This window comes from Cebidichthys violaceus, unplaced genomic scaffold (genome assembly GCF_023349555.1).
Source record: "Cebidichthys violaceus isolate CVI_PGR_0920_01 unplaced genomic scaffold, fCebVio1.0.p SCAF_15, whole genome shotgun sequence".
NCBI classification, from domain to species: Eukaryota; Metazoa; Chordata; class Actinopteri; order Perciformes; family Stichaeidae; genus Cebidichthys; species Cebidichthys violaceus.
In genome coordinates, this window is record NW_027176318.1 from 12,031,239 (window position 1) to 12,055,777 (window position 24,539).

At 42.5% G+C, this 24,539-nt stretch overlaps 1 protein-coding gene across 1 annotated transcript in view; it reads right to left on the minus strand.

Annotated features, from left to right (window-relative positions):
* The window catches only part of LOC137872096 (guanine nucleotide exchange factor VAV3), a 73,871-nt gene that overhangs the window by 15,139 nt on the left and 34,193 nt on the right, over positions 1–24,539 (minus strand). Inside the window, exons 3-18 of the mRNA XM_068710330.1 lie at positions 23,262–23,320; positions 23,101–23,166; positions 21,296–21,404; positions 20,405–20,506; positions 19,060–19,128; positions 18,217–18,320; positions 17,950–18,049; positions 17,610–17,705; positions 14,453–14,521; positions 13,622–13,708; positions 13,417–13,502; positions 11,816–11,948; positions 7,952–8,061; positions 5,068–5,169; positions 3,156–3,247; positions 876–898 (exon numbers count right to left, since the gene is read on the minus strand). Coding sequence (XP_068566431.1) covers positions 876–898; positions 3,156–3,247; positions 5,068–5,169; positions 7,952–8,061; positions 11,816–11,948; positions 13,417–13,502; positions 13,622–13,708; positions 14,453–14,521; positions 17,610–17,705; positions 17,950–18,049; positions 18,217–18,320; positions 19,060–19,128; positions 20,405–20,506; positions 21,296–21,404; positions 23,101–23,166; positions 23,262–23,320 — 1,407 coding nt within the window. The remainder of the gene's footprint in view (positions 1–875; positions 899–3,155; positions 3,248–5,067; positions 5,170–7,951; positions 8,062–11,815; positions 11,949–13,416; positions 13,503–13,621; positions 13,709–14,452; positions 14,522–17,609; positions 17,706–17,949; positions 18,050–18,216; positions 18,321–19,059; positions 19,129–20,404; positions 20,507–21,295; positions 21,405–23,100; positions 23,167–23,261; positions 23,321–24,539) is intronic.

A 24,539-nucleotide genomic window follows, 5' to 3' on the forward strand; every position in this document is an offset into this window, starting at 1 on the left:
TATCTAAAAGCTGCAGAGAGCAGTGACACTGGTGTGATTTTTAGAGGCAAATACAGATAGTTTAGATGCCATTTAGTTGGATTATGTGTTCTTAAATGTTGGCATAGGTAGAAAACTGCATGAAGCCAGTGGGATATTCTTAACTATTATTAACTATATATTACTGCTATTACTACTGCTGCTACTACTACAACAACAACAACAACAACAACAACAACAACAACAACAACAACCATTCAGCACACTTTTTTCATGCAGTCTTTTTTGTGTGCATTGCATCAAAGCAGTTAGTCGAAAAAGTTACTGCTGTTTTAAAAAAGATTGCAAGTTGCATTTTGAATTTGTGTTGAGCATGTTTTCTGCACAAATAACACTTCTCATTGCTAGACAGCACCTGGCACCAGATAGAAGATCAGAGCAACAGGGAGACTTTAGTTTTTTATAAAGGTCTTACCTGCATAATGCAGGTTTAGCTACAGTTATTTGTTTTATTGTTGTTAGCCCAGTCTAATTTCCTGCTTGGGGATATTTTTTTAACATTGTAGCAGTAAAGTACACAGCAGTTTCAAAAACAGCAGGGACACCACAGGTTAAAATCTGCAAAAAATATATAAAAAATGTTGTTTGTGGCGTCAGGAAGGCTGCAGCAAGTAAAGTCAATTGGAGTCTCTTTGGCAAATAGCTGCAGGAAAGAGCAGTCTTCAAAGTGCAGCAAAGCTTTGGAGAGGAGGCGAACGGCAGACACAGACAGTATACACATCAACACTGACACACACACACACACACACACACACACACACACACACACACACACACACACACACACACACACACACACACACACACACACACACACACACGCAGCAGCAGCTCACCTGAGTTCTGACGGAGCCAGGATCTGAAAGAAGTTTGAGAACAGGCATAGTGAATGACGGGTTAGCAGGTGCACGCAAACACTTGCACACACTCGTTGGTACAAGGCAACACTCCCTCATTAGTGGAGAAGGCGGACGCTCGTGTCTGACCGTGGTTCGCTTTGTTTTGCTGCGCTGCCACTACCTGACAGCCGGGTAGAGGAGGTAGCGAGGCGGGGGGTGTAGTGGGATGGTTTAGAGGGGGAGGGGGGGGGGGGGGGTTGCAGACCTGAGGTTTTTGCTCCACCAGTTTCTTTCATTGGCTCCCCTGAGGGACGGGTTACACCCCCAAGACACACACCAACACACACACACACACACACACACACACACGACTACTCTTGTACCTGTGCAAACAGAGCAATTGCATAAACACACACACACTAACACCAGCAGGCAGAAAGACACATATGCATTGTACCTATATACACACACACACACACACACACACACGACTCTCAGCAGGCCTTTGACCTGTTACGCAAACAGCAGCTGATAACAGAGACAAATTCAGGTAAACAATGGCTTATCTTTGACATGAACACACACACACACACACACACACACACACACACACACACACACACACACACACACACACACACACACACACACAACCCTCTACTGTGATGCTGTGACTGTGTGTTACATGCAGACATTGTGGTGGTTTTCTAGAGAGTGAATAAAGTTCAATACTGTTGTCAAGTCTGTGGACATCAGCAAAAAGTGGTGCAACCAACACATTACAAAGCGTCTTATCGCTGTAACCGAGCATCTTCCTTTGTGCTTCTACTTTTTCTTTACTCTCATACTAAAGTATTGGTCCTCGTCCCTGCACAGCAGAGGGTGGAGATACTGTGTGGAGTAATGAGAGGGGGAATTCAAACCGACATCCCAGTCTTCACCGGTCTCCACTGCCGCCGGTGTTGCCCAAATCTACTAAGGTCCGCACTGTGGCAGGGTGGGCCTGGCAGTGGCGTTATTGCCTCTGCGACCTGCTGGCGCTGTGACAGATGCCAGGTCCAACAGGAGCTGGCAGCTCGCCACGGGGAATGCAGACAAACACATGCAATTGTGACACGCAGCGTTACGGGCTGTAAGAGTAGAACCAGATCGCTTGGTTTTATAAAAAAAACATTTTGCAGAGTTTTGGTGTCATGAGAACACAAGCATGCACTTTCAAGACCTAAAACAAACTTCCACAAACAAAAAGTGTGAATTGAGTTCTTTCACCTCTTCATACTCTCTCTCTCTGTCTCTCTGTCTGTCTCTCTCTCTCTGTTTCTCTCTGTCTCTCTCTCTCTCTCTCTCTCTCGCTCTATCTCTCTCTCTCTGTCCCTCTCTCTGTCTGTCTCTCTCTCTCTGTTTCTCTCTGTCTCTCTCTCCCTCTCTCTCTCTCGCTCTATCTCTCTCTCTCTGTCCCTCTCTCTGTCTGTCTCTCTCTCTCTGTCTCTCTCTCTCTGTCTCTCTCTCTCTCTGTCTGTCTCTCTCTCTCTGTCTCTCTCTCTCTCTCTCTCTCTCTGTCTCTCTCTCTCACACACAGAGGACATGCTAAGCTGGTTTCTGAAGGCCTTCTTTTCATTCCACATGTCTGAAGTTTTCCCACCATTTTTCTCTGAGCTGTCAGTGCTCCTGCACAGGGAGCTGAGTGACAGATACACAACAGGGGCATAATAAAAAAAGTTAGGAGTTTCATAAAACTCCTCAGTAAAACTACTACTAAGCTTTGGGGATCGGTGCAATGATACACAGTGACATTGCCTTTAAGGTGCTCTGAAGTGTCAAAACCACCCAGGGAAGTGGGGGAGCGTTTGAATGAATATCTGCAATTCTGATCGAATACTTGGATGACCTCGGTTTGTAGAAATAAGGGCACTTATTAAGTTCTTATTTATTTAGAGCAAACCCCCTAATTCCCACAATTCCACTTGGTGCGATTCTGTTCAGGATGTCAGTGTGTAGCTTTGAACCAATAAAACTCCCTCTTAATCGTAATTAGTCACATGAGACACTCAAACATCAGATTTATGTCTGTCAGCTGTCATTGCGTTCATACTGCTGCAGCATAAACGTGCAGTTGTGTTCATACGATTAAATTTAATGCGTCCCTCAAAATCATTTTGTTCAGGGACAAACTGTTAACTGCAGACTTATCGCAGACTAGATGTGACTGATATGAGTTTGTGCAATAAAAAGAGAGACTTTGGTTTTATTTGCGTCTGTAAAGCAGCAGAGTGTTACCTGTTTTTCCACAGCTGCCAAAGCGGCTCAGGCATTCTTTATGGGCACCTAAACCACACTTGGAGCACAGGTAGCCCTGGTTAAAGATGCCCCTGCAGACAGTGGGACAGGGAAAGGCATCACATGGATTACTTAAAGGTATAGACACAGTGGTAACGGCATGTCAGTGCAAAGAATGGCAACATTGCTGTGATGCTTATAGGACACTTTGGAAACTGACAGTGACTTTCTCTTGTGTTTTTAGCCCCGTTAGCGGCGTGGCACTGACTGATATATCGCTACCATGACGCGAATGGCTGCCATGGTATTTTGTACAGGATTCATGGTTCCAGAATGATGAATCCTAATGGCTTGGGTGATCCCCTGACTTCCTTATTCACCGCTATGAGGTGGACATTTGTGGTTTTGAGTGAAATGCCTCAACAACCATTGGATGGATTGTAATGACTTAGGTGACCTCTCAACATTTCATCTAGCACCATCGACCAAATGCCTGCAAAACTAATGATGATTCACTCAGCCTCAGCTGTACTGTGTGTTTGGTGATTCTCAGCCAGATTTCAATACTTTCTACCAAAGCCACAACAGGTGTGGAACTTAATTCTAAAACCATAAAAACAGCGTTAGCTCACAAAAGAAGATACTGACATTCCTGCAATAAATGATGTGCGCACACACACACACACACACACACACAGAGACTGAAGCAGCAGCAGTGTGTTGCTCTGTTTTTTATTAACCATCTCAGAGGTCCTAATTAAAATGACATGAAAGTAAAGGCTGCTTTGCTCTGCTCTCCTGCTAATCGTCTGTTTAACGTCTTTGAGAAAACTGGCATGGCATTCACGTGCAGGAACACTATAATATTTCTGCGCAGCTCAGAACTGCAGGGTGTGAATGTTGCACTGGGGGAAGAAGTCAGAGCAGTGAATTCAAACCATTAGGACATCGACTCTTATGAAAGCTTCACAATTCTTATGAAACAACATGAAAGGAAGGTGATTTTCCTTTCAAAAGAGAACTTAAAAGAAAACCTTTACCAGGCACATTGCTCATTTTCTGATTAATGACACAATACCTCAGCAAGGCCTGTGCGCTACATAGATTATCAGAACACATTACGAGTACCTCAGATGTAATATTACACAGAATAACACTTGACTCATTAGACTTATGATTCATGAAGTAATTTGATAGTTGGTGATGGTTAGATAAGAGGTTCAGTTTCTATTGTGTCCTTTCAAGTTGACCCGTTGTTCCTTTACAGGCGCTGCACACAAAGAGCTCTAGCACAATAGTCATAATGAAACAGTCAAAGGGACCAATCATTATGTAAAGGAACACTCGAGAAATAATCAAGAAATCAACGACACATGGCATGCAGCTGCTTCTTGATACTTTCCCTGCATTATTCTTGTTTTTCTCATATCTTATCCTGAGGAAATGTTCGGCGCCTGGCTCTGTGCATTCACGCTGCGTTGCCTTGAAATAGTGCTGAAGTGTGACAGACGCTTTTTTTCTCGACTGTCCTCGGTAGGTGAAACCACTCAGTCGTTCCCGCTGTGAGAAAGACCATGAGCCGCAGTCCTCCGGGTGCCGATACCATTCAGAAAATTCAAAAGAAACTTTGTGTAGCTGAAGCACGTGTGCAGAGGAAGAGAGGAGTAAAAGAAAAGTGACGAATAGATTGTTAGGGTACACTGGAGAGGAATAGGAGGAGGGGAGGTCTTTCAAAGGAGTCCTGACAGCTGTTTGAAGGGAAAGGGTCCATGTCTCGTCCTCGGTCTTTATGTCTGACGATGGCCTTGAAGAAGGTTTTGTGCTGCTTCCGCTGTGGGTGTTTGTGTGTGTGTGTGTGTGTGTGTGTGTGTGTGTGTGTGTGTGTGTGTGTGAATAATAAACGGCCTCTTACCTCAGCAGCATGTGGCAAGAGTTGCAGGAGGTGATCCTTTCAAAGGTGTGCATCTTAAACTCGTGGAAGTTGTTGGTGGCGTTCTCAGGATGAATGTTGGATCTAAACAAGAGAAACACACAAACGTTAGATAATGATTGAAGGTTACCTTGACTTCCAAAAGATGGTTGTAATATGTTTATTATTATTCATATTATTATCCTTAGCAGTAGTAGTTAGAACACATTTCCTAAATAATCCGTTAGTGTTTAGACTGATTTCCTAAAAATCAACTGCAGGAAGTTGAAGCGTGGTCGAGATGAGTAGTAAACGACAGTAAAGCGCCTTTAAGTTACTACATGCTGATTCACTTCAAGCAGGGTCAACAAATGAATTGAAAATGTCAAAGATAACACAATAAAGACAACTTGTTTCCATTGTTGTCTGATTTGAGTGAGTAAACAAAGAGTTCTAAAGGGTTCTGAAATCTGCTCGTTTCTGGCATTTAAAATGCAGTGTCAGCTAAATTGCTCCAGTTGGGAGTGTGTTTGAAATGCACCAGTGAGTTTCAATAGCGTCTCTGCTCCTGTACCTCCCTTAGCACATGATGATGATATTATATAACGTTCAGGCTGAATATTAAATCTCCATATGTCATATATGTAACACTGACACTCTTGAACTGTATGTACTGAACACATCTGTTACAACTAATGGAGCAGTAATAACTCAAGATCAGAACATCACAAACACTGAGCGAGTAAGTTGTACTACAAGTTCCAGATGAGCCAAAATGAATGAGTGAAAACAAATCTGTGCTGGTTGTCCGTCTTGTTACAGTTTTGAAAATGCTTTGGTCTTTGATGAAAACATGAATTTCAAAGCAAAAAAAGAAATAAATAAAAAGTCCACTTATAATTGCAGCCAACAAACTCTTCGATACAACTCTTTGAAGTGGGAAGGAGAGAATTGCAAATAGACAGGCAGGGTCTGCTTGAAGTGAACACAGAAGTATTCTTGGCCCCTTGGGACATGGATGAATGTGAGTGTGTCTGTGTGTGTGTGTGTGTGTGTGTGTGTGTCTGTGTGTGTGTGTGTGTGTGTGTGTGTGTGTGTTGGAGAGAGAAAGAGACAGAGTGGCCCAGGTTTGCCTGCAGCACAAAGGCCTGTGTATTTCAAATTGAAGAGGTCGGTCCTTTGTTTTCTCAGTGTTATGATAGCTAGACATGATGACATTGTTGCATAAGCGTTTTGCTTAATATGCACAGGTGCTGCTGTTGGAACTCAAACGATTAGTCAAACTGAAGGGCTGCAGCATGTTCTCTGGAAAATAGGACAAACCGACTCTGTAGAGGAAGCCGCTTTGAATTTTACGGACTTCTGTCTTCAGTCTTCTTCTGACTCTCAGGATGGAGCGCTCACTCGCTGCTGTTCGCAGATCCGCTATTAAGCATCGCCGTGGGAGCGCTTTTGTGTGATTGTCTGGCAACGACTGTCTATTCTCACAGCTAGTTAAATCAGCCCCAAAAGTTAATCAAGCAAAGCCCCGTGTTTCTCAGTCTCACATCGCACCCGGCTTCATCTCCCTAATCCTCTTCTTCACTTCCTGTTAAGGCCTGTTGCTTTCCTTTATTATTTCACAGATTCTTTTATTTTTACATCTTTTGTGTAATTGCACCTGCTTGAGAGCCCCACTGCTCTTAACTAATTGTCCCTGATGCCACTGGTGGTACATCCGTGGCTCTAATAAGTGTCTCTTGTGAAAGGAGACGCAGGAGGACTGGGAGGATGTGGGTTTTTGTTCACTGTTCACTTGTTGTCATCCGTGTCAGATACAAGGAATGAGTTCTTCTAAAGAAATAGATTCATTTTTAAATAATAGCTGGAATCAAAGCCGAAAGAATCGGACTTTTAGAATCAAATACTTGATCCTACCTTTCCCATAATGAAGGTCTACAGCGTCTTTTTGTTATACACATCTTTCAAGCTCCACACCTTCAGTCTGTTCAAGTGTTGCGGTCTCCCGTACTAAACCTGTGTGACCCTGAAGACATCACGAGGACATCGTCGGGGTTATTTTTTAAACTTTACTCAGCTTCTCCAGAGTCACAGAGGATAATATACAACTGTCTCCTGCTGCACTGTTTGTAAGCACAAGACAAATTCCTGCTCACGTCTTGGTCGTGATGTTTGAAATGAAGGAATGGAGTTCTGTTTGACTCCTGACTGTAGATCAACCCCAAGCTTCATACAACAAGTCAGCTTCAAGATCTTTACTGTTTTATATCTCATTAAAATCACATGCACACTTTTGTCCAATGTTTGAAATGTGTCTTGGACTTCAGTTACTATGGTATTATTAATATCTAGAAATGTACTACTACTGCTACGACCAACACACTCGACTGGCCTGTCAACTCTGTGAGAGACTCCTTCTTGGCTCTGCAGGTGAAATGCAATAGTTCCATTTGTCAATCTTGGCACCAGTTTGTCCCTTTTTAGGAGAATTTGGATCCAGTTCAGGATGCGGACTGGTTGATGCAGTTTAGCTACATACACGAGGCACTGCACTTCAATTCACTCACTTGTGTTCTCTGAGTATATAAAGTGCTGCATGTTTATTAATATAAATTCCTTTTGATATTATATTTATTATTTTGTGTCAGGAGGAAAGTAAGTGTGTGACTTTGAATCTGCTCATCTTATTGTCACAGTGGCGCGTGCCTCATGCCCCATCAATCATCAAGTAGCCAAGCTTGAATAACAGGATAGACAACGTGTGCGTTTTGATGTTCTGAGTAAAGCAGACGAGACAAAGACACTCTCTTATCACACACACACACACACACACACACACACACACACACACACACACAGAAACATGTGCGCTCACAGAAACACTCACATGGCCATGCCAAACTGCTCCAGCCACTTCTTTTTCAGCTCTTTGGTCTTGAAGAAGAATTCAAAGCCGCTCTGGCCCTGGTTATGGGTGAGGTAGAATCCGTAGGACCACTGCAACGGGAAAGAAAAACACATTTCAGACAGGAAATAAAACAACGGTGAATAAATAAATTGAGGGTTTCGAGTGAAAGGCAAACGGAGCAGGAGGGGGCAGGAGCTGAAGGAGACGTGATACAGGGAGACAGATGGAGACAAAGAGATGCAAAATGAAAGAGGGATGCTCGGGGAGAGCAAACTCAAAGGCTGAAGGGCAGAACTGACAGACAGAGACACAACAGAGAGGGAGAGCGTGAAGGAACACAGGGAGAGAGCGGTAGGTTGCTGTGCCATATAACCGCTGGGCATCAGACAGCATGCATGGACCAGTGGGCCTGTAATCAGCCCCCATTACCCACTTCAAAGGCTAAATATTAGTCTATTAGCCTCTGTGTCAACGCACGCCTCTGTTTTTTTTTCGATGACTTCACTAAACAGATGCTTGTGAGATGCACTTTTTATGGCTCCTGGGTGGGGTTTTGAACTTCTAGCGCTCAACTCTAAAGGCTAAAAACATGCCACGCTCACAGCGCTGTCAGGGAAGTGCAGAGGCTCATCTTTTCTATTGAAGGAAGAGAGAAAAGGAAAGAAACGCTCTACAGAGGCATTCCCAGTGGACACCAAGACCTACGCTCAGCACAGACATCTCTTGCAACCAATTTGTAAAAAGAAGCAGAAGGTGTTTGTCCGTCTGTCAGTTTCATTCTTTTTTAGCTTGGTGTATCTTTGGAATTTGAAAAGATCACAGAACTCTGCAATAACAGTTTTTTTGGCCATTTGGGTGCTGCAGAAACATGTTGAGAACACAACTTTTACATATTATCACCTTTTTAATTGATTTGGTGCACTTGTTAGCACACAGCTAACTATTAGCACATCCAGCAGACACTGAACAACATAACAACTCATTTGGAGTCGTGTTTCTATCCACCTGTAAGTCCAATATTCATTTTCCTTTTAGCTCTGTTTTAGTCTCCACCAGCTCCAGAAGATAATAATAATATCTAACTTTTTTTTTTTTTTTGCTGGATAACAGCTGCTGCTTAAAAGAATGCATTGAGAGTGGACCAAAAACAAAAGTGAAGCTGCGGGCTGAAGAACTACGACAATGACCTGTGATGCTCCACTTAGCCAAGCAGAGTCTGGTAATGGTCATCTGTTGCTTTGTCACTGCAGGCGACACTTTACAGATTACACAGTAATTTGATCTTTTGTTATTGCAGCTTGCAGCAGAAATACATGTAAAGCTGCAAAATCTGAAATGCTGTGTACAACGATGACGCGTCAAGATTATTTTGATTTTACCTCCAGATGACTGGCATGTAAATGTGATGATTCTGCTTCTATGATGAAGGTTCTTATTGCTAATTCCATCCGACAGCCGCTGTCATCTTTGGCGTGTCCATAACAAATATGTAATCAAACAAACTGCATCATATCCATGATGTCAGAGGAGAATGATACTGAGGTAGGTGAGCTTTCATAAAAAACATAACTTTATAAACCCATATGGGAATAAGCCTAGTAATGTCTGCTATTTACAACATCATTATTACCCCAATCACTGTTTCCTGGCACGCCTTAGATATCATCCCTCATTATGATTGGCAATATTTTTCACCACTTGGCACTTAGTATTCATTTTGTGTGTGTGTGTGTGTGTGTGTGTGTGTGTGTAGTCAGGCCCAAAGCGAGGTTTAATGATAACACCATCTGGGAGGAGGCAGACTGCTGTAGTCTGACACGTTCAGTATTATGCTGGTGAATGAACGAGACGGTGTACAACATGTGCTGGAACAAGCGTGTATCGAATTATCTCAGAGTCTTTTGTGGTGATTATTGTGTGTTTGTGTCGTGAGCTGGAGAGAGTTCTGCATGGAGCTCAGTTCAGCAGCACACTGGGGATTCAGGGCACACGAGGCAGCCGTGGGGTGTGGACGTTGGTACAGGTGCTTATAAAATACTTTTTATTTTTACTCAATTTTATGAACCTGCGTTCATTTGATAAATTGTTATGGCTGTTCGTTATGCTGAAGTGGCACTGTTAATTGGTTTGTCAGGAGTCCAATGTGGTTTCTGAGCTTTGCTGACTTAGTCATAAAGAGGCAATAATGGACTCAACAGTGCAAGACTTCCCTCCATTACAGCTGATTGGTTGTTATATGAGATGCTTGTTTTGTTCTTATTATTTTACAGAATGTTGAGAAGTATGTACTGCTATTATTGTTTTTGTACATGCTGTATATTACAACAGTAAAAGAGCAAAAGTAGAATTCACTCGCTACATTCTTCTAATAACATTTCATCAAAAGCTGTTTTAGCCGTCACTGTGAATCACCACTTAGACTATTTTATTGCTTTATTAAAATGGTGATAACACACTATGAAGTTAAAAACGTAATGCTTTCACCTAAATTAGTGTAAATTCAAAGCGACTCCACCGATCAGACCAGAGGAACTGAAGCCTCCTCATTCTATCAGAAAACTAATAAAATGAGACGTTTTCCTCTCAGCTGTGATGTACATGGACTAAAAAGTGTTAACTGAAGAAATGAACTATTTGGCTGCCATAATTACTGGGATATTCTGTCATTTCAGTGACATTTCACTGTGCACTACAATAAGGAAGTTTTAATATTGTGTGCAATAAATGTGCCGTGCATGCCCGGCAGAAAAGAACACGCTTGTTTTGTATATTTTGGACTTCAGCTTGATTTAACTGAGGCTACTGTTGCTGCATGTCTGAGGTAAAACATCATCTTTGTGGCTTCGCCAAAAGTGAAATTGAGTTACTCTCTTGGACTCGAAAGGGAAATTTTCACAAAAAGATGTGTTGCTGCCCTGAAACGACTGAAGGACGAGCCAATATCTGTTCCAGGCAAGATGTGAAACATGAAAACCGTGCTCTTTGGCATGTACATGCTGGAGGAGTAATTCCCCGGGGAGACCTACTCATGCAGTCTGAGGAGATCAAGACCAAGGGCGCCAGAAGTAGGGGGTCCAAGGAGCCTTTGCCCCCCCCCCCCCCCCCCCCACACACACACACTTAACGCCCCCGTCCGGCATTGTGAACGAGAGAAGATAAAGTATCACAAGCAAGAAGTCCACATAGCAGGGGTGGAAGAACAGGACTTTCACCCGGGACTGTCCCGTGTCAAACCTCAACATTGACTTCACTCTCGTTAGGTAAAGTTGATGGGCTTGTTACATAACATTATATAAGAAAGTCTGATAAGGACGGTTGTTGCCTAGCTACGGTAGTTCAGTTGTTGCGTTACATTGTCATGTCATTATTTTAACACATTATTTCTACCCTTATCCTAGTAGTTTTGTTGCCTCAACCTGAGCGTTCATGTGTTAACCACGTGTCATTCTGCATTTCTGCAGGTGTGACGTGAGGCTGATATGTCGTGTTGATGAAATGTTGAAAAAGTCCACATTCAACGTATCCTGTGATGTGCAGAAATGTACACTGCCAACAATGTTTCTGGCGACTCTGTTATCAACACCTAAGGAGGAGGCACCATGCCCTATATTTTGGTAGGGGGTACACTGCATGTTGGCATGGAGAGAAGGAGTCAGCACAGACATAGACCCTTTAGCTTCATTGTGGCATCACAAAGGAGCTGTGGCTCCAGCCCCCCCCCCCCCCACGACCCAGAGGATAAGCAGTTATGGATGGATGGATGTGTCTCAATAGAAACCATATCTGTGTGTGTGTGTGTGTGTGTGTGTGTGTGTGTGTGTGTGTGTGTGTGTGCGTGCGGACCTTTCGATTCTCCTTGTCTGATGTGGGGTTGTTGGTGATCTTGAAGAGGTGCAGGTCGATCACTTCCTTCATCTCATAGTTGTCTCCTCGCCGCTTACAAACAATCACCGCGGCATCGAACAGGAAGATGTGCCTGTGATTAGAAGAGAATCAGATGTTCAAAATCGTCTACACCGTATCATTGTATATCTTAATAACAACGTATACATCATGATATAGTGTGTTTTCTAGTAATTCAATGAATAAATGGTCTATATTAAATAACCACATCATGTTTTATACACCTGTGTGAATTAAATACTGGACAGGTGAAAGGTACTGTGTATTTAAATTAACATGTTCAGATTATCTGAGAGATTTGAGTTTGTACAGTATGTGTTTGTCAAAATCAGTTAGACATAATTATATTTCACAATATTTGGAAATATGATTTCATCGCGAAATGATACAGTTGACAGACAATAAACTGTCATATTGAATTATCACTCAGCCCTAACACTATCATCCCTAACCATCACAGAAACATACACATAACTTGTAATATCCGTTGACTCACGTGTCACTGGAAGAAGAAGCTCAAACAGAAGCGTCGTGTTTATAAGAAGATCAGACCACATCTTACCCATACTATCTATCTCTGCTGCTGACAATCATTCTTTCAACCGCCTCCTATCCTTTCCTTTCCCCCCGAGTACTCTATATCCTCCTGGCTCCCAATTTGGTCTCTCACTACAAAAGAAACCATTGAACCAATAGCAAAACAGCACAAAAGAGCTTCTAACATCCATGGAAACCTGCCCCTGTGGACTCACCCCTGCACTGCCCTGACTTCCCAGAACTACAAAAATAATCGAGACATTCAATTTTACTTTCATATCCAAAACAATAATTCTCCTCCAACACTTACTGCTCTACTTTCAAGACACAACACAAGGTAGAAATGCATCACTAGATCAGTTTAGCATGCAATTATTCAATCAGCTGTACATTTCAGCCATATGAATACCATTTGATTGAAGGACTATCTGCAACCACTGACTCGAATGTCATACACCAGTTTGCTCAATCCACCTCAGTCCTCACATCTGTAGTGTGTGTGTGTGTAGCTGTGTTTCTGTGTCTTGTGTATTGTAATGTGATTCTGATGTTATGTGCTACACAACATACATCTCAGTTTCAACTGAGTCAGGCCAATGTTGCTCTAATCTCTTCCTGTATAATACATGAATGAAATTAAATAAGAATAAAAAGTCATTGAGAGCATACACTCATGTCACTCTACCCACTGCATTTTTTGGACATTTTCTTACGTGACACGCTAACTTAAATCTAATCTATCCATTATTTCTGACATAATAAAAGCAATAAATAAGATTCATTAAACATGATCAACCTGTTTGTCTGGAACTCTGTGTGGTCATAACTAAATACTCTGGTCCTTCACTTTATTTTGTTCTTCACTTCCAAGACACACAGCTTCGGTGTCTAGCTGCACTTTGGCTCAAAGCAACACATCTGGCAGTTTTCCAACTACCTGATTAAGCTGCAGTCAGTCAGTCAGTCAGTGTTTTAGCCGACCAGCACGTCACCTGACATCTCACCTGTCCTGTTTAGCTCGTTTGTCCACCGAGGCCACCCGTACCTCGCCATCACCTTTGGGTCTCCCGTAGTTACTCAGAGGCTGATTCTACAGAACAAGAGACAGAAGAGGTCGGGTGGGATCCGACAGGAATTAAATCCATTGGAAAGAAAGCGCTGCAGAAACGAGATCAGAATCTAATTATTTGGAAGAAACGGTTGGCTTACCAGGTTTTCAATGGATTTCTGATACTGATCTATCTCGCGCATTGTCTCGTTGTCTCGCTTGACTTCGTTGACGTACTGAGCCAAGTCCTGTAAAGAAATCAGCCAAAAACAAACCTTTCATTTCTTCCCCCTCCTGTGCAAAGCGTTTCCTTCTTTTTGTGCTGTTGTTCACTCGTTCAAAAGGAACCATTACTGATGTGGGCTTGTAAATTCCAATGAGACACTGTATTTGACAATAGGCAAGTGAGCCGCCTCTCAGGGCTATACAATGAGCAGGACTTATATCTGCTGGATTGTACTGGAAGACGTATTCATTCATGTGCAGTCAACAGTTGTGGACATGCAATGTCTCAAAATGAAGTGTAATATTCTTTAGATGCTTCTTGGACGTGGTCATGTTAGTTTGTGAGCCAACACAAATGCTTTAATAGCCGGGTGCAAACGTGTCACTAGATGGAGGGACAATAATATTTCACAGATATTAATGATGCTGGTTATTGTGGTTTACGGCGCCTTAATGAATGAACCAACAAACTGAAAAAACAATAAAGCACTCCTTTAAAGGCCCTAACAGTCATCTTCATATGTTCTAGAATCTTTGAACACAATGGTCTGTGCACCGTGATAAATGCAGATCCCACTGTTCTGATTGCATAAAACATATTAACTGTTTGTACTTGGATTGTATGCATACGGCTGTGTTGTTTATTCTAAAGATTATAGACAAAAAGAAATGCACTACATTGAATCGTAGCCCCTGCATCGTCATGCAGAGCGTATCGCCAGATTCTTGCAAACAGACAGCCTTGTGGAAATAGACTGATGATATACCTTCATGGCATCCAGTGCCGTTCTCAGATTGCTCTTGTCTGTGGCATCATGAGTGTGTTTCACCAGCTCCTAGTGGACAGAAACAAATAAACCACACAAATATATGTGTAAGTGTCACATAATTAATAACAAGTGATTTAAAGCCTCGACGACTCGTTAACAGCATTTAAATTGTACATCCAAAGTTAGAAATGGAAGGAGGTCTTTCGATCATAAACGGAAGAAAACATGTAAAAATGTATGAACATTGATATCCTGCTGCTTCCACACACTACAGCCACATTCCACACATGAGAACACAATGCTCTAGATATGAAATGGAAAAGAATACTGTCCTGAAATGAATCAGATAGTGTGTGTGTGTGTGTGTGTGTGTGTGTGTGTGTGTGTGTGTGTGTGTGTGCATTCATCTATAGCAGAGGTGTGTGTGAAAGTGTGTATCTGAAATTGCTTGCCAGTGCCTGGCTGCAGCGTAAACAAGACATCTAGACCTCAGCAGTGGAGGATAAGGAAGGATGCCGTGCATGTCCTTCATACAGGCCCATACAAACTGTGTCCCCACACACACACAAATACAAACGCACACACTGCGCCGCTAAGGGAGATATATGTGTCTGCTTGGCACTGCTCAAATCCCCGGTGTCAGTCAAGCTCAACCTGGGCATTATTATCACTAGCAAGGCGACAGAGTCCCATTTATCAAGCCTTGCTCCCACCTCCACACCTCCACAGAGATACAGAGGAGGGAGTGGCCACACTGATAGCCGGGACCATACGTGATGGACTCATTGAGGGAAAGTGTGGCGGTGTGTTCAGGGGGGAAGAGAAGTGATGAGCGGGAGGCAGTGAGGAAGAAAGAGAGAAAGATTGATGACAACAAAAGAGAGCAAGAAAGAACCACCAGGAGAGGAACTCTGGGAGCAAGAGGAAGTGACACAACATTTGTTGTACAGGTTGTGGCTGTCACCGTGTGGGAACGTTACCTAGGCTGCTACAGGGCTGTTGATTTCAACGCTGTAAGGATCCTCAGATAACATATGCAATACATGCTGTACTGCAGCTCAAGCTGGTACTATACACCTTTAGAAGCTAAGAAAGGCCCTATTAATTGAATCCCAAATTGTAAAATGTAACTATTATTGAATGCTCAAAAAATAATAATAGAATCAAATATTTCAACATTAAGTATTCGGTAGTAATCAAATTTGAAATGTAGGATTTCAGTTGCTTTTCCTTTTGGGTTTTTGCTTTGCTTTCATATAAAGCCTCTTGAGTCAGACCAGCCTGTGCTCATTGCTCTGCCAAGGTTCAGCGTTAGCCTTCACAATTAATACAAAAATAAAATATTAAGATAAAGCACACTGAGACGATAAGCCCTCCCAAAGGATGACGAGGAGGAAGATGCGCTTCCCGTCACCTCCGCACACATACGGTACATTCAAACACATCTCTTCATTAGGAGAACTGCTGCTGCTTCTGTTTTCATTAATGCACTGACGTACATGACGCACACGGACCACCTTCAGCCTCAGTGTCCTGTGGGACACATGTCTAGTGTGTGTATGTGCAACTGCATGAACGTATGTGTGTGTCTGTGTGTTTGTATATATATTAGACAAAGGATAGGCCATGCTCACACACATGTGTGTATACGCATGATGTACTCTGTGGAAATGTAGCTTAATATGTAACACAGCTATATTACAAATGCATGTAAATATTTCAACATATAATCATAAAAACCTATTGTACCATCACCGAATAGTAGTCAGTAGTCTGTCTCTCTTCAGTAGTCTGTCTCTCTTCAGTAGTCTGTCTCTCTTCAGTAGTCTGTCTTGTCTTCAGTAGTCTGTCTCTCTTCAGTAGTCTGTCTTGTCTTCAGTAGTCTGTCTCTCTTCAGTAGTCTGTCTTGTCTGCAGTAGTCTGTCTCTCTTCAGTAGTCTGTCTTGCCTTCAGTAGTCTGTCTCTCTTCAGTAGTCTGTCTTGTCTTCAGTAGTCTGTCTCTCTTCAGTAGTCTGTCTCTCGTCAGTAGTCTTCTGTCTCTCTTCAGTAGTCTGTCTCTCGTCAGTAGTCTGTCTTGTCTTCAGTAGTCTGTCTCTCGTCAGTAGTCTGTCTTGTCTTCAGTAGTCCATCTTGTCTTCAGTAGTCTGTCTCTCTTCAGTAGTCTGTCTCTCGTCAGTAGTCTTCTGTCTCTCTTCAGTGGTCTGTCTCTCGTCAGTAGTCTTCTGTCTCTCTTCAGTAGTCTGTCTTGTTTTCAGTAGTCTGTCTCTCTTCAGTAGTCTGTCTTGTTTTCAGTAGTCTGTCTCTCGTCAGTAGTCTGTCTTGTCCTGTCTCTTTCAGTCCTCTCTTCACCTCATCTATTTTCTCCCCTCTACTTCTTAATCGGCTTGATCAGATGACAATTATGTGCAGGTCATTTCAGACTGAGAGTCAAAAAAAGGTTGCAACAGAAATAGACGACAGGAGTCTCAGAGCCTGAAGGACGAAGACAGGGGACGGGAGCCAAACGTGGTCAACAGCACCACCTAGTGACAGCGAGTCCTCTTGCTCATAAAGTCTGGTTGGCAATGATGAACCTCTGATGAATCAAAATATCATAAATAAAATACTTTACATTTTTGGAGCTTTGCTCATTCAATGACAATGACTGACATTATATACAGATGTGAAATATGAGGTCACGTGCTGATAGAAATGAGTGATAATCACTCAAAATATTACTATAGTACAGTTCAAACAAATATATTTACTTTTAATACATACAAATACAGCAGAAAAATGTAACAAATAAAGAGTCTATTTATATTCCAAACTCGTTTTGTATTTATTTATTTGTATTTCTGTAAATAACTAAAAATGTATCAATTCAAAATGTTAAAAAATTCTTTAACACATGTAAGGTCTACAGACATAAATTCAATATCGTGTGATTTCTATTTAATTTGTCTCTGAACATAAAGTGCTGTACCATTGATAGTACATGCGCTCAGTGGACTCCAGAGGGTTTGAAACAGCTGAGCAGAAAGAATACTCTTCAGTTACCTGGTTTTCCAACATTCACAGCACTAATGGAAGGCTACAGCTTTACACCATGATTACATGAAAGTTCTGACTATACTAGTATAGAAATCGTGTTGGATCGGTCAGAGCGCTGTACCTGCAGGAGGAGGTGATACTTCAGGACTCGCTGCATCGGGACCACCAGCAGATCCCTCAGTGTGAACTTGCCGTAGTTCGCTCTCTTTGAACATTCCTGTAAGATGACAATGAAGAAACAAAATCAATATAAATCATATGTATTTATATAGACCACATAGTGTCTAATGGAGCAGTCTATTCAAGCTTAATAGATCATTTTACAAACATGTATGCTGTCAGTCATGAGGTCATCACCTGCAATGCCTCAGATACACACTTGAGGGCATTCTCTGACTATTCTGAGGTGACGAGAACACGTCGCACTAAATGATCGTCTACTGACACCAAAAAGGTTTTACCTCTAGCTTCATGCGTACGTCCTCTCTGTCTTTGCAGATCTCATCCAGACCGGCGATGGCTGTTTCCACATGGCTGCAGTACTTCCCATAGATCAGCAGCCTGGGACAGATCAGACGCATGCAACTATCAGAATAGACAGAGAGCCAGGGTACCTGCGCTGTACAGCTAAGACTTTAAAAGACCATTCATGACTTTTACATAATATATTTAAAGAGCTTTATAGAAAACGTAACGCTTTATGTACACACCGGAAGACCATGGCCTACCTCTCTTTGAAAGTGATGAAGATCTGGTAAAGGTTCTGGGCACTTCTGTGGTGGACTGACTCTTGGATTTCCAGCAATAAACATTTGTGAACTTTAACCAGGTCCTTAAACACAGCAGCAAAGATCCTTTAATGTTGATGTTCATCACATGTCTGTTACTATCATTCATCTGGAGATCGATCAATCTGCAGAATATTTTCTTGATTAATCCAATTATCATTTGGTCGATATGAAAAGCAAGCAATTTTCGATAGGCCCAAATTGATGACATCAAATTGCTTGTTATGTCAACATATTTGGTTTATTATCACATAGGACAAACAAAAGGAGCAAATCCTCTCAATAGAGGAGGTAGAATTAGGAAATGTTTGGTCTTATTAAGATGGTCATATTCTGCTCACCAGCTAATTGATGCTCATTTCTATGGAGCCCCAGAAGGGACATGGTACATTTCAGCTCAACTTTCATTTGAAACTAAACATTTGAATAGCAGACTGGATGATACGACACATTTAATTCAATTTGTGGTTCTCTTATAACAGTAATGTGTAACAGGCAAACAGTGTGCTTTGTCATTGTGAGCATGTTAGCATGCTGACGTTAGCATTTCCCCAAAGGTACAGCTTCACAGAGCAGCAGTTAGCATGCCTGTAGACTCTTCATCTTGCTACTAATGTTAATGTATTTAATGCACTTCTAATGCTGCATGGACAGCTGGGTTTCAATTTGGAAAGATGTGGAACCTGTGACTGTCCTACTGTGACCTGTCTACCTGTGTTCAATGAAGACTTCAGTGGCCTTGAGTCGACCACCCGGCCGGATCGTTACCCTGTAAAGACTCACCGGGATATTCACAAACACCTTCTCCATCTCGGCCATGGATAGAAACATGGTGAGGGGCGTCATGAAGTGCTGCAGCAGAGATGAGGTGAGAACGTGAGAGAGTGAAGCTGTCCCCTCCAGAGTACGAGTGGGAAAGACATTATATTGTGGGGCCTTGTTGCAAAGAGCTGCAGTCAGCAAAAACAAGGAGGACTGTCTGGGTCACGACGATAATCTCATTTTCAGAGTTTGCAATTTAATGATTTCCTCTCAGAAAACTCCCGCCGCATAGTCACCTCTACGTCTCAAAGGAGTGGGCGAGCGCAAACCAACTTCTACCATCCACTTCATATCGAAAGTCATCTACTCGGTACTCCGCTGGGAGAGCAAGCGAGGTCTTTTTCTAGACGTGAACGTACACAAGAGGGGGAAGACGGGTCGCTGTGGCTGGGGGGGGGGGGACCTGCTGCTCTGTGGATGTGCAGGGTAAGGCGGAAAACATCCACGACAAAAGGTCTTTTCTTACAGTTTGGTGCTGGAAATACTCATTATACTGCTAATTTCTAAAATAAAAATACATTTTTTAGTAGATATTTGTTACACTACTCATTCTTTTTTCTATTATGCCCCAAATTACAGTCAGTCAGTTTGTTATACTGCAAGTGATAAGGAGGCCAAATTGATTTCTAGCGCTCCGGTCATGCTCTCACTGCATGAAATCAATGAGTGGGACTATTTTCACCCTAAGAAAGTTTCATTCTTTACAAACTGTAGTTGAGTGTGCGCTCACATTAACATGAAGAATGAGAAATAATATGATTTAGTATAGATATTGGTTGGAAATAAAAATGTTGATTGGTAATTTGTATTATTTCTGATACTGAAATAATGTAGTTATTATGTTATTATTGAGAGCTGGTAATACAAAACTGTGCAGTAATGCGTTAATATGTTTTGCTCATTCAGAACTGTTTCTGTAAGTGATGTTAGTACATATCCCTCCTTTTATTTTATTTTACAGACTTCAGCTTCTAAACACTACATTTACAGAGTAGATGAACATATTGCAGTTTCACAACTGCAGAGGACCCACTTTCTACAACTAGTCTCAAATCATCTCAAGTGTGATGATCTAGGACCAGCCTGAGAGTCAGAATCTCTGACAGGGTTAGGGGATAAATCGAAGGCCATGCGTGATTATTAATGTGACGGGAAAGAGGAAAAATATCGTTGTGCTGCTCAAATTTATTGTAGATTCTTTTTTCTGAATTCTCAAATTGTTCTTTTCCATATGAAGTACTTTTCAGGTCTACACCACAAAACCAATTGCATAAATACACGTCAGAAATGTTCAGTGCGTCAGTACCTTCTCTATAGACTCCAGGGTCTCAGTGTACTTCTCCTCTGTCTGCTTGATCTCTGTTAAACAGCAACTCCTGATGTCAGTCTCTGCATGCTTCTGGAATGCCTACACACACACACACACACACACACACACACACACACACACACACACAGCACTGTTACTATGTGTCAGCGCTGTGGGCTGACAAACTGTTGAGTCTGCATCCAGATGTAATCTGTGCAACCCTAAGAGCAAGGTCAGAGTCACACATGCTCAGTAGACTGTCTGCCAATTATGATATGAGGAGGAGGTACGTCATTGGTTGTTCAACTAAGCATTAACTTAATAATTACGAACATTTCAAAAATATCAAATTTACATTGTGTATAAGGTTGAACAGGTTGATACTTTCTATATTTCACTTTCACTTGAATAGCAATAGTTCATCCACTTGGTACCTTAAAGCTCGGAAGAGGCAGTTTCACGCACTAGCAGCCCAAAATAAGACAACGTGAGAGTTATTTCTGGACTTCAATGCCCAGATTTAGCCGTGAGACAGCGTACGCTGAATGTGAAGCTACGGCTAGCAGCCTAGCTTAGCACAAAGACTAGAAGACTAGTGGGGGGGGAAGCTAGCCTGACTTTGTCCCAATGAAGCTCAGTAATGAACAAGTTAAACATTGTTTATTTGATCAAAACAAAAACTAAAACAGTAAAATTGACAGGTTGTAAATTAACTATAACTTCACATTTAGTGATCCTACAGAATTGAAAGTAGTATACATTTTCTTATCGCTAATTTGCATATTTCATGAAATGTCACCTATGTCTTTAATACAGATTGTAACTAAATGCGTCAAGTGAAAATCTCCGTCACGGTAAAGAAGTGAAGTCAGAGAGAGGACGACTGACCGGAGGAGGGATGGCTTCTGTCTTCATCAGGTCCTCGTAGATCTCCCCTCCATCTTCATCGTCATACACGCAGTCATACAGATCCTCCTCATCCTCCACCCCGTTCTCGCTGTACCACAGATGACAGAATATGATGCCGACGTCACACTACGTCAGACAGCTGTTTGAGTTCTACTGTAATGCTTTTTACCCCTCATGACAGCCACGTGAGAGGTTAAGCAGCATCACACACAGTTCTGGTTTAACAGAAGTGGATTTTAATACTATACTACAAATCATGTTAGCTGGGGACAACACTTAATCCATGGCTGTGAAAGTGGCTCAGAAACACACACACACACACACACACACACACACACACACACACACACACACACACACACACGAGTAAAGACTGTTATGTGTGACGCCACAGGCCTGTTCTGACTGCTCATATCTGTACCTCATAATTACTGTACCTTAGCAGCTGGCCTAACATGACATGACTCAGTGCTTATATGTGTATTTGGCATGCGAGTGAGAGGGTCCTACATAATGGCAAAAGTCAAAATTTGAACCGTTTTGATCTCGCTGGTTTGAAGTGGGCGGGGCTTCAGTTGGTAAGGGCTTTAAAAGTACTTTTGAACTTTCCCTCTAGTATGTAAGTGTACAGGGAAAAAACAAGGTTGAATTGCATAGCTGTTTAATTTATTACAATTTCCACATTTAATAAAAGTTCCACGTACAACTATTGCAGCCTCACACTGGGCATTCTTTTGTGGAGCATCAAGCTGCCTGATTGCATCTTCTAAATAATTTGATTTCCTCAAGGGATCAAGAAGCAGCTTGTCTCTGAGCTGCTGTTGCATCAAAGTGAATTAAGCCAATGATAAACCAGAAACGAAGCATGACAGGTAACATACAGAACATGCTCTTTATCTAATCGTATCCTCGCTCCGTTAAACACACGACGTATATATTTTGGTCATGACTTTTGACGACTAGACGTTCAGACAGTTGGCTCTAGGTGGTCAGTGGAATGGGTACGTTTCTTTGTTGAGCAGATGTGAGTGGAGAGGTGAACACGGCTCTGTTCAGTGTCATGCTGCCACTTCCAGCTCCCATCCACTGCTGGCTGCTGTCAGACTGCTGTTGTCCTCACTACTACTGACTAGTGGGCTGCTTCCTACTCCAGGAGCTGTCCGCGCTGAACACAGACCAGAGCACCGTGTCAGTGTTGGCCTTCCCAACAGCATTTTTACTGTAAGAGTATCTGTCTCCACTGACTCAACACCACCACACAAGCTACAGCTCTGATCCCTATACGTTTCTGGATTTGTTAATGGTTTGTGCTTAGGTCCAGGAAGTTAGACTCTAACCAACAACAAGACAACTACAAGTAGTATTAATCAAAAGGCCACTGGCTGACTATAGGAAGACATGTCCCTAAAACATGTATATATATATATACATACATATATATGTCAATGTATCATTTAAATCTGCAACACTTTCATATGTGTGTGGGAAACAATAGGTGTGAAAACTGGCTCAAGCCAACACGACTTGCGGCTCACTAACAAAAGAGCGGGGAGAGCTCGTGCTGACAGCTTTGGAGGAGGCGGCTGCCTTCCAGTCAACGCCCAGGAAACAAATGTTGCCTGCGCCCACAAAACAGCCTGTAGATTTCTTCATGTGGTCGGGACACTTGGGACTGAATTAACAAATAACTTTTTAAAATGAGCTTCTTGTGAAAATCCTCACAAGTATGTAAAAGAAAAGGGTGCTTGTTATGCAAACGAGTGTGTTTAGGAGGCGGTACGTACTCTATAAGGTCCTCCAGGTGGTTGTAGATGTCCTCATCTTCAACGCTCTCTTCAGATGGATAGGGCCTTCAAAGGGAATCAGAGAGCACCGTCATTATATACCCTGCCATAGATCGACAGTGGACATGTTACACATTATGTTGGATCGAGTCATTTCATACCTGATTCCAGTTTGTTGTGCAATCGCTGTGTGGGAAAGTTTAGAGAGTGTGTCCATAACCTGCAATGGAAGTAAATTATAGTTATCTTATGAATATTATTTACATCACAAAGAACATTTACAGGCTGGAAAGCGAGATCTGTGACTGGTGGTTTGTTGTTTGGGACCTGGTGCTCTATTGGTGCTGCAGTTCTAAGCGAGGACACATGAGGGCAGCATTCTCAAACACTCCAACTCTGCCGCTGACACGTACTTTAACTGAGTCATTTATTATAACAGACACATAGTTACATTCCATGGGAGATAATTAAGTCGTGTAAGCCAACTTGTACTCTGAAATACAAACATTTCATATATATAATCATACGGTAATATTTGGGTTTGTTTTAACATTTAAGCAAATGTTGCATTGCATCTAAAATCATAACGTGCACAAAACCCATTCTGACATATTTAGACATAACGAGAGGGGGAGAGAGAGAGAGAGAGAGAGAGAGAGAGAGAGAGAGAGACACACAGAGAGAGAGAGAGAGAGAGAGAGAGAGAGAGAGAGAGAGAGAGAGAGAGAGAGAGAGAGAGAGAGAGAGAGAGAGAGAGACAGAGAGAGAGAGAGAGAGAGAGAGAGAGGGAGAAAGAGACAGCGAGAGAGGGAGAGAGAGAGAGAGAGAGACAGAGAGACAGAGAGAGAGAGAGACAGAGAGAGAGAGAGAGAGAGAGGGAGAAAGAGACAGCGAGAGAGGGAGAGACAGAGAGAGAGAGACAGAGAGAGAGAGAGAGAGAGAGAGAGAGAGAGAGAGAGAGAGAGACAGAGAGACAGAGAGAGAGAGAGAGAGAGAGGCTCATTGGACACACAGTCGACAGTACAGTAGCAGCAGATCAGAGTCGCATGATCAGTAATTGATCGTGCTGTGAAGTTAACCACATGCACGCGTGGGCTGACATGACTGCTATTAGCGTGACATGTAATTTCACGCTGCTGCGCTCAGTCCTGCCCGAGACCTTGACCCCTGCTCTGCGTGTGCTTGTGTGTGTGTGACCTGCTTCACTAATCAGCGTTGAGCTCACCTGCCGAGCGGTACAGTATCGACGGGGAGCTCGGCTCGTTCACGGTTTTTTTTGCAACCTTGTAAAACGACCAGAGAGCCTCTTTTTTTTTTTTTGTGGGTCATCTGTCCGCTGACATAACGTGCTGACGTGCCGATGAACGGGCCTGCCCGCTCGCATTCACACACACACACACACACACACACACACACATCACAGATGTAACCGTAGATAC